At 45.3% G+C, this 14793-nt stretch overlaps 1 protein-coding gene across 3 annotated transcripts in view; it reads left to right on the plus strand.

Annotated features, from left to right (window-relative positions):
- The window catches only part of LOC116517027 (ankyrin repeat domain-containing protein 23-like), a 56055-nt gene that overhangs the window by 28130 nt on the left and 13132 nt on the right, over window positions 1-14793 (plus strand). For all 3 annotated transcript variants that reach the window (XM_032229777.1, XM_032229776.1, XM_032229778.1), the window contains exons 5-6: window positions 12771-12929; window positions 14194-14328. In XM_032229777.1, coding sequence (XP_032085668.1) covers window positions 12771-12929; window positions 14194-14328 — 294 coding nt within the window. The remainder of the gene's footprint in view (window positions 1-12770; window positions 12930-14193; window positions 14329-14793) is intronic.

A 14793-nucleotide genomic window follows, 5' to 3' on the forward strand; every position in this document is an offset into this window, starting at 1 on the left:
ATGAACCCAGAAAATGGGTTAATGAGAGAGTTGGCTAAATAAGTTATGGGAATGCAGGCAGACTCTACTCAAATTTCATTTTTGTTTTCAAACAGATATCTTTTTTTTTTTAACAAGATTGCTTCTCACTCACATAGAAGCCTCTGTGTTTCTCTCCCTGTGCCAATTTAGCTGATGCGTGCATGCACTAAATTCTTGCATAGTGAGGCAAAGCCAATGCGCATGAGGAATGTACCAGAAAACTGGGTCATTTCAGTAACCGGAGCAAATCTCAGCCTTGGGCCAGGAAGGGAGCAGAATTGCTCACCAAAACTTAAAAGGCTTTTCCTCAAAGGGGAAATTAAGAATAAAACCACAAATACACAGTGCTGTGCAAGCCATCCACATTCAGGCTTGTGAATGTGGCACACTTGTGAAAACTTACGATTGAAATCCAGAATCCTTTTTAAACCTTTCTGTTGAATCTGTCAGAAATGGTGCAGGGTCTCCTTCTTAGTCAGAGGGTAGGAGTAGATAACCTACAAGGTCCCTTCCAACTCTGTTAGTCTGTACCTGCTCCTTAACAATGGGCACCTCTCCTGCACTTGAGCTGAGATCTGGGATTCTGCATAAAACGTGGGGTATTTTAACTTATGCTGTGATGGATCCATTTTCTAGCTAGTAATGAATCATATTTTTTGGCCAGTAGCAAGTGACGAATACTGTGATGAATAATGTATATTAAATGGTTAAGTAAAATGTCATCCTGTATTCATCACCAGTTCTGCGTGCCTTCTCAAACTTTTGGCGAAGATCAATATTGTAATAGATTAGAACCTGGCTGTCAGGTTGGTCTAGTTGATTGGAGAACTTTCGATTGTCTGAATCTATCTCCCCCAAATGAGATACCTGAGTTTGTGCAACTGTAAACTAGGCTCCTATAGGATGGCGGCTGTGAGAACATGGTCTATTGACTCAGCCTAGGGGTGTCAAACTCGATTGCATTGAGGGCTGCATCAGGGTTGTGTTTGACCGCAGGGGGCTGGGGTGGGTGTGGCCAGGTTGGGCGTGGCTAGCTTGACAGCATTCATGTTGGGGCTGCCTTTGGTGGCCTGAGCGCTGTGCCCAGAGATGGGTTCCTGCCTATTCGGTCCAGTTCGGCCAAATAGGTAGTAGCTCTGGTGGACACGTAGCTGTACCAGTTCTATGATCAGTGGCGCCATCTTGATTTTCTGTTCTGCATATGTGCAGAACAATCTTCATTTTAAAAATGTCGTTTTTATTCACTTTTTAATGTTGCGCGTATCCGCAGATTGTTTTAAAATTTCAATGAACCTACGCCGTGCGGAGCACAAAAATGTTTTTTACTACCAAACGTGGTAATAATGGCAGCCGGAACCCACCCCTGGCTTTGCCAGAGAAAATGGGCTCCCGTGCTCCATTTTCGGCCTCCTGCAACCCTCTGTCAGCGAAAACAGAGCATGGTGGGGGGGTCCCACACGTGGCCCTCGCAAGCTCCATTTTCACTGACAGAGGCACCACAGGGCGGTCCTTCACTGTTTCCAGGGTAGCCCTGTGGACCAGATCTAAGCACCTCGCGGGCCAGATTCGACCCCCGGGCTGGATTCGGAGCCTTGAGTTTGACACCCCCGACACAAATGGTTGTGTGAAACCACCAGAATCCTGGTTGTTTGTTGGTTTGGACACACTCTGAATAGCAATGTTCTCGTTATCCTGGATTTGGGGTTGCCCGTGTCGCTGTGAGCCCATCCTCCATGTCCAATCTGCATTTTCTCTCTGCATCCCAGGGTTGAAAGTTCCCTGCATAGAAATATGGGCTATATAAGTTGAATCAATCATTTGAAAGAAGGCTTCCTAGCTGTGGGTTTGCGGTGCCTGGGAGCAAATGCCTAAAGAACTGTGAGCTGCAGATGATGTGAATCAACTAGGTTTCCATTCCCAGGAGCAGAAGTTTTTATCTGCTTGCGCAATGCGTGATGTTCTTTTTAAAACCGAACTCACAGCCATCGTCTTCCAGCTGTTGGACACTTTCCAGTTCTGACTTGTTCTCTAAATGGCCTAATGTGATTAGATCAGAGTGAAATAGGAGGAAGTTGTTTCTGCTTCAGCACATTAGAAGAAGTCCGTCTAAGTCATCACATGGGCGAACCAGGCCGTCTGCTTGGAAAGCCTATGCTCGTAGTCCTCAGTGAGGTGCTTCTGCTGAGCCTCCTTCTCGGTCAGATCCAATTTGAACTGAGCTGTTTTATCAACTCTTTCTCGTGGTGGCTGCTTAGCTCCAACAGCTTTCTGTTGGGGCCCTAAGGAGCCCGGGCGGGCAGGCGAGGAGTGGCTGGGGGGGGAGGGGTGAGTAGAAGCCATTGAGTGAGCCACACCCACCCAGTCACATGGCCACCTAGCCACGCCCATCCCAACTGGTCATTAGGCAGATCATATTAGTGGTCAGCGGGATTTAACATTATGAATTTAGTGGTCCCTGAGGTTCGAAAGGTTGGTGACTGCTGAGCTAGAGCAGGGCTCTCCAACCTTAGCAACTTTTAAGAATTGTGGACTTCAACTTCAGCCAGCTGAGGATTCTGGGAGTTGAAGTCCACAATTCTTACAGTTGCTAAGGTTGGAGAGCCCTGTGTTTGAGCATGGCTTTTGTTTCTTCACTTGGGTGGCCTTCACAACTCCCCAGAAAACCTTCTGAATGCTTCATAGGTGCCAATGGAGGAGAGAAGTTCTCCAAGAAACATCAACAAATCCATTCCTGGTCTTAAGATAGCAAGGGGTGTCTTATTTTGGTGGTTGCATCAGGCATAAAACCCTCTTGCCTTCTTACGAAAATCATTCCAGATCCCTAGGAATCCGTTAGCCTAAGAAGGAAGGAAGCAGAGAAGAAGGTTGGCTCTCTTGTGGTGCCTGGAATTCCCCAGGAGAGCAATGGAGACATTCCATGGCTTCTTGGCCCAAGAAGGTGGGAATGCCAAGATGGGGTTGTGTTTCTGTAGCACTGAGGTCCAGGATTCCTGTGCCCTGAGTGATGGGATGCTTCAGGTGGCTGATTTCAGAAGACCTTTCCAGGGAGAAGTTCCTGGGTCCCCAAGCAGTCCCTAAAAAAGCCCTTCCCCTGTTGTGTTTCTTAATAAGACCAACAGTGGTTGGTTGGTTATCTTACATGCTTTGGTTCACCAAACATAAAGCAAGCAGATTGGCTGGTTTCCACTTAACTTAACCCAGTTACTGAAGAAGCTCATTTCCTGGGTTTGGCCAGTATAGATTAACAGAGTTGGAAGGGACCAGGTAGATCATCTAGTCCAACTCCCGCCCCCCAAGCAGGAGACCCTACACCCATAATGGCAAACCTATGGCACACATGCCAGAGGTGGCACGCAGCGCCTCTCTGTGGGCATGTGGCCCTCGCTCCAGTTCAGCTCCACTGTGCATGCGCGTGCACCTCCCACCATCCAGATGGTCTTTGGGTCTCTGCCACACATGCACGGGGGAGGTGCAGGGTGGAGGGTCCCCTGCGCACACATACATGGGGCACATTTATGCGCACATTGTATTTGCAGTGTTTCGGCACTCAGTCAAGAAAATGAAAAGCCATCAATGTCGTACACCATTCCTGAGAGATGGCAGCCCAGTCTCTTCTTGAAAGCCTCCAGGGATGAAACTCCCACAAATTCTGAAGGCAACTTCTGTTCCATGGGTTGATTGTTCTCACTGTCAGAAAATTCCTCCTTATTTCTAGGTTGAATCTCTCCTTGATCAGTTTCCATCCATTCTTCCCTGTCTGGCCTTTGGGTGCCTTGAATAGAGTAGAGTAGAATAGAATCATAATCATCAGAATCAGAATCAGAATAGAATAACAGAGTTGGAAGGGACCTTATAGGTCATCTAGTCCAACCCCCAGCCCAAGCATGAGACCCTACACCATTTCTGACAGATGGCAGTCCAGTCTCTTCTTGAAAGCCTCCAGTAATGAAGCCCCCACAACTTCTGAAGGCAACTTCTGTTCCATGGGTTGATTGTTCTCACTGTCAGGAAATTTCTCCTGATTTCCAACTTGAATCTCTCCTGGATCAGTTCCCATCCATTATTCCTTGTCTGGCCTTCGGGTGCCTTGGAGAATATTTAGCTTGACCCCCTCCTCTCTATGGCAGACCCTCAAATATTGGAGCACTGCTCTCCTGTCTCCCCTGGTCCTTCTCTTCCCTAGACCAGCCATGCCCAATTCCTGCAACCATACAGTGGATTATAAACCAACCAAGACGGCTGATTTCTCCAACAGGTTAAACTGCTGCTTCCCAATCTTGGCAAAGTTCCAGATGCGTGGACTTCAACTCCCAGAATTCCCCACCGGGAAGTCCACGCATCTGAAAGTTGCCAAGTTTGAGAGTCGATTAAGCCCCGAAGTGCTGGCCAACGATCCTTCCCCAAACTGAGTCCCGGGTACAAATACAGCTGCTGAGTGGCTTCGCGGGTTGTGTGAATGCAGCTTGCATCATGTCTCATTAAGTTCGAAGGCTCTGTAAATGGAGAGAGAGAGAGACGGAGGGCAGACGCTTTGTCGGAGGGGCACATGGGCCCCGTTGTCCCACCATAGGGGTCTTCATCCATCAGGAAGGCCCTTCGGGTTAGCTCCCTTGTTGCTCTACTGGACCCTGGCCAGAGTTTGTACTAGGTCAGCTGCTAGGAAGGCCCCAGGCAACGCAGGGGATTTGGGACCCACTCTGTCCCTGGCGCCTGCCTGTCTCAGCCTGCCCTTTGGCTACCCCGACTGGAAATGTGACCGGATACTGACACCGCATTATGTTTTTGTAGAGTATTCACATCCCAAAGCCTGCCTATAAATAGAAGTTGATTCGTCTGGGGGCAGGAGGAACGGTGGCATGGGTGGCATGTGAGAGCTGTAGCTGGCACCCTTCTCCCAGTGAGGGAGGACACCACTTCAATGGGTTGGCCCTCGGCAGAAGTCAAATTGCCTTGGTCAATTTGGGCCCTCGAGACAAGATGGGTGAAGGGAAGGAGAAGAGCTGGCCTTCAGAAGTTGTGGGAGCTTCATCCCTGGTGATGGGTCTCCTTGCTTGGGTGGGTGGGGGAGTTGGACTAGATGATCTCTAAGGTCCCTTCCAATGCTGTTATTCTATATTCAATGTAATAACTTGCCTTCAGAGGTTGTGGGAGCTTCATCCCTGAAAGCTTTCAAGTAGAGACCGGACTGCCATCTGTCAGAAATGGTCTCCTGCTTAGGTGGGGGTTGGACTAGATGACCTACAAGGTCCCTTCCAACTCTTATTCTGTTATACTGGTACAAAGTCCCTTCCAACTCTGTTAATCTGTTAAAGCTGGCCTTCAGAAGTTGTGGGAGCTTCATCTCTGGAAGCTTTCAAGTAGAGACTGGACTGCCATCTGTCAGAAATGGTATAAGGTCTCCTGCTTGGGCGGGGGTTGGACTAGATGACCTACAAGGTCCCTTCCAACTCTGTAAATCAGTATCTGTACCTATGGCATTCCATCATCTGCCCTAAAAACTAGAAAGCCAATGGAGAGTTGGTTTTTCATAAGATCCTCCCCCATCTTCAGGATGGAAGGACCAAATTATTATTCAGTGCAGGGATCCAAATCAAATTGTCTCTAGGAGACAATTGTCTCTTCCTCCCTTCTAGCCTGATGATGTTACCTAGTTTGGGTAACAAAATGTCTGCAAGAAAACCACCAAGCTCAGAGAGCACCAAAGACCCCACAGTCGTCTTCTTCTTCTTCTTCTTCTTCTTCTTCTTCTTCTTCTTCTTCTTCTTCTTCTTCTTCTTCTTCTTCTTCTTCTTCTTCTTCTTCTTCCTCCTCCTCCTCCTCCTCCTCTCCTCCTCCTCCTCTTCTTCCTCTTCCTCTTCTCCTCCTTCCCCCACTTTTCCTCCTCCTTTTCCTGCACTCTTCAAACCTAATTCCCTTGTTCTAGCTCCGATGATTTTACCTAGTTGGGTAATGAAATGTCTACAAGACAGAAAGCAAGCTCAGAGAGCACCAAGGACCCCTCATTTCATCCCTGAGCCACAAATATTCTCCTTTATTGGTACCTTTTCAGGTTTTTGGAGCAGGTGGGCACACATCCCACTCTCAAAATCTCAAAATCGAACCCACCCAAGTTTCCCCTGGTCAGTTTCCCATCTGTTGCTTGTTCCAAGCGGTGAGAAGGGAAAATAATAATTTCAGGGTGCCTAGGACTGAATCCTATCCCATCTCTTCCATTCTGGTCCATCCCCCAACCTTGTGCCTTCTAGAAGAAATAGATTCCAACCACCATCATCCCCAACCCGTCAAATTATTCCCCGAGGTGATGGGCACTGGAACCCCAACACGGATGAAAGCTGTTGGGTTAGATGCCTCTGTGCTTGCTTACTTCTATAATTTATATCCTGTTGTTCCACAACAAGGCACATACCCAGCCGTTGACAAGGCTGGTGTTTGATTTAAAACACAATTAAAATAACATGACAACGCAACCAACCAGAAATAATTCATAAGCCGCTGCATGAGGAGCCAGAATTAAAATAATAACAACAAAATGCGATGGAATTGTTTTCTACGTTCATCTCAATGCTGGCAGCCAGAAGGAAAAGCTGGAAACGGAATGCATAACACAATTCCACCGCCCCCTTTTTTGTAATTTCTGTCATTCCACTTGGCAGGTAGACTTCACCTGACTCTGGAGGTTTTGTTAGGCTGTGGTTGGTGACAGTTGATGTGCCAATTTTTTCCCTGCAATGAATTTTTTTGCGATTTCTCCTTAAATCGACTCAACAAGGGTGTGCAGTTAAGGCTAGTATCCCTCGTCTCATCCCTCATTTTTCTGTTCATGTATCTTTCTAAAATAAGAGTTCAGTCCAGGGGTGTCAAATTTGATTTCATTGAGTGCCTCATTGGGGTTGTATCTGACCTTCGTGGGGGGGGGGAGGAGGTGTGTGGCCAGCTCGACATCACTCGTGTTGGGGGGCGTCTATGGTGGCCAAGTGCTAAGGCAGGACTTCCTCAGACCAGGGGTCAGCAATCTTAATTCTTTCTTCTTCCTTCCCTTTCCTTCTTTTTCATTCCCTCTTCCTTCTCCTTTCTTCTTCCTTCCCCTCTTTCCTTCTTTTCCTTCCCTCTTTCTTCACCTTTCTTCTTCCTTCCCTTCTTTCCTTCTTTTCCTTCCCTCTTTCTTCACCTTTCTTCTTCCTTCCCTTCTTTCCTTCTTTTCCTTCCCTCTTTCTTCACCTTTCTTCTTCCTTCCCTTCTTTCCTTCTTTTCCTTCCCTCTTTCTTCACCTTTCTTCTTCCTTCCCTTCTTTCCTTCTTTTCCTTCCCTCTTTCTTCACCTTTCTTCTTTCCCCTCTTTCCTTCTTTTCCTTCCTTCTTTCTTCACCTTTCTTCTTCCTTCCCCTCTTTCCTTCTTTTCCTTCCCTCTTTCTTCACCTTTCTTCTTCCTTCCCTTCTTTCCTTCTTTTCCTTCCCTCTTTCTTCGCCTTTCTTCTTCCTTCCCGTTTTTCCTTCTTTTCCTTCCCTCTTTCTTCGCCTTGATTCTTCCTTCCCTTCTTTCCTTCTTTTCCTTCCCTCTTTCTTCACCTTTCTTCTTCCTTCCCTTCTTTCCTTCTTTTCCTTCCCTCTTTCTTCACCTTTCTTCTTTCCCCTCTTTCCTTCTTTTCCTTCCTTCTTTCTTCACCTTTCTTCTTCCTTCCCCTCTTTCCTTCTTTTCCTTCCCTCTTTCTTCACCTTTCTTCTTCCTTCCCTTCTTTCCTTCTTTTCCTTCCCTCTTTCTTCGCCTTTCTTCTTCCTTCCCGTTTTTCCTTCTTTTCCTTCCCTCTTTCGCCTTGATTCTTCCTTCCCTTCTTTCCTTCTTTTCCTTCCCTCTTTCTTCGCCTTTCTTCTTCCTTCCCTTCTTTCCTTCTTTTCCTTCCCTCTTTCTTCGCCTTTCTTCTTCCTTCCCGTTTTTCCTTTTTTTCCTTCCCTCTTTCTTCGCCTTGATTCTTCCTTCCCTTCTTTCCTTCTTTTTCCTTCCTCACTCTCTTTCCATCTTTCCTTCCTTTTTTTGTCATTCCTCTTTCCCTTTCTCCTTCCCTGAGCCTTCTTGCATGCTCAAATGCAAAAGGGGAAACATTTCTCCTTTTGTTTTGCTTGTAGCTTGTTTGGCTAGCCCTCTGCCAGCGAAAGCGGAGCTCGGGGTGGGCATGCATGCCCCCCCGCCCCAAGCCCTATTTTTGCTGACAGAAGTACCACAGGGCAGTCCTTTGATATTTCCAGGGTGGCCCCGCAGGTGAGATCTAAATACTCTGTGGGCCGGATCTGGCCCACAGGCCTTGAGTTTGACACCCCTGGTTTAGTCCCTTGCATCCAGTGCAGAGGGGGGTATTCAGCAGGTTCTGTCCAGTTCTGGAGAACCGGTGGTGGAAATTTTGAGTAGTTCAGAGAACTAGCAAGTACTACCTCTGGCTGGCCCCGCCTCCATCTATTCTCTGCCTCCCGAGTCCCAGCTGATTGGGAGGGAATGGAGATTTTACAGTATCCTTCCCCTGGAATGTGGAGGGAATGGAGATTTTGCAGTATCCTTATCCTGGAGTGGGGAGGGAATGGAGATTTTACAGGATCCTTCCCCCAGGAGTTGGTTGGGAATGGAGATTTTACAGGATCCTTCTCCCAGGAGTTGGGTGGGAATGGAGATTTTGCAGTATCCTTCCCTTGGAGTGGGGAGGGAATGGGGATTTTGCAGTGTCCTTCCCCTGGAGTGGGGAGGGAATGGATATTTTGCAGTATCCTTCCCCTGGAGTGTGGAGGGAATGGAGATTTTGCAGTATCCTTCCCCTGGAATGGGGAGGGAATGGAGATTTTACAGGATCCTTTCCCTGGAGTGGGGAGGAAATGGAGATTTTACAGTATCCTTCCCCTGGAGTGGGGAGGGAATGGAGATTTTACAGGATCCTTCCCCCAGGAGTTGGGTGGGAATGGAGATTTTACAGGATCCTTCTCCCAGGAGTTGGGTGGGAATGGAGATTTTGCAGTATCCTTCCCCTGGAGTGGAGAGGGAATGGAGATTTTACAGGATCCTTCCCCCAGGAGTTGGATGGGAATGGAGATTTTACAGGATCCTTCTCCCAGGAGTTGGGTGGGAATGGAGATTTTGCAGTATCCTTCCTCCAGGAGTGGGGAGGGAATAAGGATTTTGCAGTATCCTTTCCCTGGAGTAGGGAGGGATTAGAGATTTTACAGTATCCTTCCCCTGCCACACCCACCAAGCCAAGCCCACTATGCCACACTCACAGAACCGGTAGTAAAAAAAATATATGAATTTCACCATTGATCCAGTGACTGGATCAAGCAGTTCAGCTTGTTAATTTTTTAAACTTAATTTTATGGTATTTGTGGGGCTGATCTGCATATTCTGAGCGCCAGCATCATTTCAACAATCAGGCAAATATGTCATTTGCATTGGCAAATGGTATGGATGGAATGCAAAATGTCATTTGGGATTTAAGAGACACCTTTCGCTCTCCAATTAGTTTGCTGAATGCCTACATCTTACAAGAAACAGAACATTTTGCTTTCCTTTCTGATTAAGGGCCACTCGGTGTGCCTTGTTTTCACACAACACCCCAAACTGGGTCAGATAAAAAACCAGATGTTTGCCGCATTTGATCAGGGTCAACTTAATTGCGAACGAATGAATTCAGTAAGGTGAAGAATATTGTCTGAATGCAGCCTTCCTTGCTCTTCTGAATGCAAGCAAGGAAGGGTGTGTGATAGAATTGTTAAGTTAATGAACTGAATTTGTCCAATTATCCATCTCAATTGCATGATTCCGAGTGGCTGATAAAATAAAACCAATATGCTGCAACCATGTATAGCATTTTCCTAAGACTTATCTCTAAACATGAAGAGCTGGCACATCTGAGAAAAGAGATGGATGGTTCTCCTTATTCCCAGAATCATTAGTGTATGTATGTATGTATGTATGTATGTATGTATGTATGTATGTATGTGTATATATATATATATATATATATATATATATATATATATATATATATATATATATATATATATATATATATATATGATTTTTACAACCCCTGGTAAGCCCCAATTATGGGAGGAAGCTAACTGCTTCCATCATCTGTCCTTCGGCTCGTCACAAGAGTCCATCACGACAGAAACCCAATATTTTTACTGTTGCCTTTGTTATATTTGTGTTTTTTTATTTGTGCTGATTTATTTATTTATTTTTATTTATTTTTTATCAGCACAAATAAAAAAACACACACACACACACACATATATATATACCAGGGGTTGTAAAAAAATCTAATAGATACCTTTCACCCTGGCTTCGCTGATAACGGATAAAGAGCCTGTGGCCTAATGGCTAAGAAGTTTGCCTAGGATGTAATATAGCCCAGGTTCAAATCCCAGTAAGGGTATGGCTAGCTGATGAGAGCTAAATAGCTTGAAATAGATCTATACTAGTCTCCCTTTATTTATTTATCAGCACAAACACACACACACACACACACACACACACACACACACATATATATATATATATATACTTAAAGTCACAACCCCTGGTATGCCCAAGTATGGGAGGAAGGTCACACTTCCACTCTCTGTCATTAGGCTCGTCACAAGAGTCCATCCAGACAGAAACCCAATATTTGTTACTGTTGCCTTTTTTGTTACATTTGTTATATTTATGCTGATAAATAAATAAAGGGAGACTAGTATAGATCTATTTCAAGCTATTTAGCTCTCATCAGCTAGCCATACCCAAGTTTTTGGGCACAGGTTCGATTATATATATATGTTATATTTATGCTGATAAATAAATAAAGGGAGACTAGTATAGATCTATTTCAAGCTATTTAGCTCTCATCAGCTAGCCATACCCTATGTTGGGAATCGAACCTGTGTTCTATATTTGGGCATACCAGGGGTTGTGACTATATATATATATATATATATACACACACACACACACACACACACATATACATATACATACATACATACATACACACACACACATACTAAACACTAAATGACACTAAATACATATAGATAGATAGATAGATAGATAGATAGATAGATAGATAGATAGATAGATAGATATAGATATAGATATAATTTCCATTTCCGTATTCATTTCTTTCTTTTGTTGGAAGAAGTGTCCCATCTGGGTTCGGTTACAAGTGGGGAGAAAGACATTGAAAATATGGCGGCTCTTGGGAAAGACGGTTTTTAATGGTGGACAGGACCATGTGGTTTGACATCCTGGGGGGGGGGGGAAGGCTCACATGTCTTGAAGATTTTGAAAGAAAAAAGGGAAGAGATTCTTGTACAAGAAATGTATCCCATTGGCTGTCAGACTCCCAGGGAGTGGGGGTCTTAGTAACTTTGTAGGCTGTCTGTCTTTGGAGTCCCAAGCTTGGCTGACTCTTGCTGGGTGATGATGTAATGAAAGGGCTTTGGGATCCCTATTATGGTTCTGCCTGAAGGAGGTAGATCTTTGTTATGTAGACTATACTGGCTCAGGCCTTAATGGCCCATTGACAAAGGAGGGGAGGAAGCTGCAGGGAGCTGCTTTGTCTTTAAAACACGTTTCTCCTTTTCTCATCCAGGAAAATATAATATTCTGCCTTTTTAAAATATTTCCTAAAATATTTCATTTTTCTAGGAAAGGGGTGGGTACTAATTTCCTATACAAGTAACCGAGAAGTAACTACAACGACCGACCAAGAAAGCAATATTAAAAGAATTGCTGATAGAATGAATCAACACTCATTAGCTCTAGAACTAAGCCAATTTTATTGCCAAAACATTATTTTAACATGATGGGCCTCCTGCTAGGGCTGATGAATTAATTAGGTGGCCAAAAGTAGAATACCAACAAGAGGGCATCTGCTAAAAAATGCAACCTGTCTTTTCCACAAGAAATTCATGCCAATTCTCCCCCCCTCACCCCTCCTTTCCAACTGCTGCTTTCTATTTCTATTTCCTGGCTGGGCTCCCATGTCCTCTATTTGGGGAAACAAATCATCACCTTTATTAAGGCTGTCAATGTTTTGTTTTTAATTTTGGCAAACTTCTGGATACCTTCAGTTCGCTCCAATTTATCCAGGGTGGATAAAAATCAATGATTTTTAAAAAAATAAATAAGTAAAAATCGGATATTTTTTATTTAAGTCAGATTTTTTTATTGTTATCAAATTTATTTTAATAAAATGCTTTTGGAGTAAAGATAGTTTTCTATTTAAGATACATTAATAATGTAGTTTATTCAGCATGAAATGGAGCTCAGTTATGTAGCATGAGGCTGTGTATTCTGCAATATCGGGACTTTCAGTGAGTCAACAGCAGGTCGTAGGAGGAGCCGCTGTGGGACAGAGATGACAGTTGCTTTTTAAAAATTAGGATTTAAATCAAGTTGATTTAAATCAAACCTTTTTACTAGTGATTTAAATCACGACTTAAATCACTAGGAAAAAGTCATGGTTGATTTAAATCACGATTTAAATCACTAGGAAAAAATCATGGTTGATTTAAATCACGATTTAAATCACTAGGAAAAAAATCATGGTTGATTTAAATCATGATTTAAATCACCAGGAAAAAACCATGGTTGATTTAAACTTGATTTAAATCAAATCCACCCTGCTCCTAACAGCTCCCCATTCGGGTTGTTAAAATGCTTTGTAAGGCCTCGCATGACCCACAGCCTCCTTCTTTCTGACTGTTTTCCTCTCTGGTCTTCTTCTGTAGGTAAGTGAGGAACGGCCTGAAGAGAAAGTTGGCTGTTTTGCAGCACGCACAAGAGGGACAGCCTGGGAGCCTGAACGTTGGCGCTCTGGTCCGGCTGCGCCCTGGTGGGAATCGGTGGAAAGAGAGAAGCAGAAAGCGGAAGACGAGAAGAAGAAGAAGGTGAGCCATTTTGTTGTGGCCCACCAGCGCCCCAACGGAGCTGGCAGCAGATTCAGACAGTGAGGAGGTTGGAGAGAAACATGGGCCAGTCCTGGAGTCTGGGGAAGGCTCTGAGGAGGGTTCTGTGTCAGAGGCAGAGAGGGGATCAGGGCCGTATGCCAGTTATCAGTTCCCTTTGGAGTTGGAGATCAGTGAGGCAGAAGAACAGCTGCAGCCTGCTCCCAGTGTGCGCATGCGCAGAGCTGCCAGAGGAAAGGAGCAGCCAGGGAACAAGGGTCAACTTGGGAGTAAAGCCACAGGTGGATGGTGGATGACCCCTCTGATAGGGAATAAAAGAGGAGCGAAATGGGAGTGGAGTTTGCAAGAGACAATGTGTTCATTCCTGCATTCTTGCCAAGTCTGAAAGATATCGACCTGGCCAAGCTTGAACAAGATCGGTCATTGTGAACTATCTTGAAAGACTGTGGGAGAGAAAAGATTTTTCTGGAGAGGAATTCACTGTCAAGTAAATAAAAGGTGTTTATCGGGATGAGGACTTGGCTTTATGCTGCTGGGGAAGCTTAGGTCAGAACACCTAATGGGTGTGGCCATGGTGGGCATGGCCTGCGCAGCCTCCTGTACCATGGCGGTGAGGGGGAGTTTTCACCCTCCCCAGCCTCCAGAGGCTTTCTTTGAGCCTCCAGGAGGGGGAAAATGGTCTTCCCCAGGTTTCGGAGGCTCACCGAAGGCCGGAAACCAGCCCATTTCCAGACATCCGGGAAGCCTGTTTTTTGCCCTCCCAGAACCTCCACATGAGCCCTGCACTTACCTGGCATGATGAAGGGGCCATGTGGAGACTCCTGAGAGGGGAGGGGTGGGTGGGGCCAGCCAGTCCTTGCAACAACCAGTTCGTCGAACTGGATGCAAAATTAATATCCGGTTCGTCTGAAGTGGTGCGAACCGGCTGAATCACACCCCTGTTTATAAGTCTAAGTAATACTGCTATTAGATGAAAGAGTATCATCATGCGGACTCTAATTAAGCTTCTAGAGTAGGGGGTGCAATCTTTGTAGGAAGCATGTTTTGGATTATCCCAGTTGAGGAATTACTTGGGCCCTGGAAGCCTTATAAAAGGTTACCGTACTCTGACTGAGGCAGCAAAGAGGCCCAGAATGCTGATTCCTTCCCTCTAGGGGCCCTTCTAGATATCTGCAGCTCAGATCTGGCATCCCGGCTTTAGTGAGCTTATTATTCCTCACGTTGATGCCACCAATATCTTTTCCAGCTTGAGGCCCTCAATAATGCCAGGTTGAAGATAGACACCCTGGAAGACTTGGCGGCCATTGTCAAGCATCACAAGCAGAAGAAGAAAAAGTGTAAGAAAGTGGTCCTCCCCAAACCGCAGGAGCCGGAAATTATTGTGAGTATTCTGGAGGGTTTCTCAAATGTGCAGAACCTTGATAGGGCATCTTCAGCATGGTTGAGAAGGAGTCAGGCTGCCCTGAAAGATCCAAGTGTCCATGAAATTAGATCTGGCCTTGAGCATCCTGATTAGACAGTGGCAAGGGCTAAAAATGCCTTTGCTTATCGGAGTTAATATTAGATACTAATAATAGATACATATTAAGTATCTGGGGGTGCAGATAATTAACAATCTGAACTAGTCTCTCCACACGTCATCCTTAGTGAGAAGCATGCAAACCAGCATCTGCATCCTATGAGGAGAGCATATCTTTCTCCTTCTGTCCTGGCCACTTTCTACAGAGGCACGGCAGAGAGCGTTTTAACAAACCACATCCCTATTTGGTTTAGTGGCAGCAGCGCCTGAGATAGAAAGTCCCTACAGAGAGTGGTGAGGACATTGGAGATTATAGGAAGCTTGCTT

This window comes from Thamnophis elegans, chromosome 13 (assembly GCF_009769535.1).
Source record: "Thamnophis elegans isolate rThaEle1 chromosome 13, rThaEle1.pri, whole genome shotgun sequence".
In the NCBI taxonomy this organism is placed as follows: domain Eukaryota; kingdom Metazoa; phylum Chordata; class Lepidosauria; order Squamata; family Colubridae; genus Thamnophis; species Thamnophis elegans.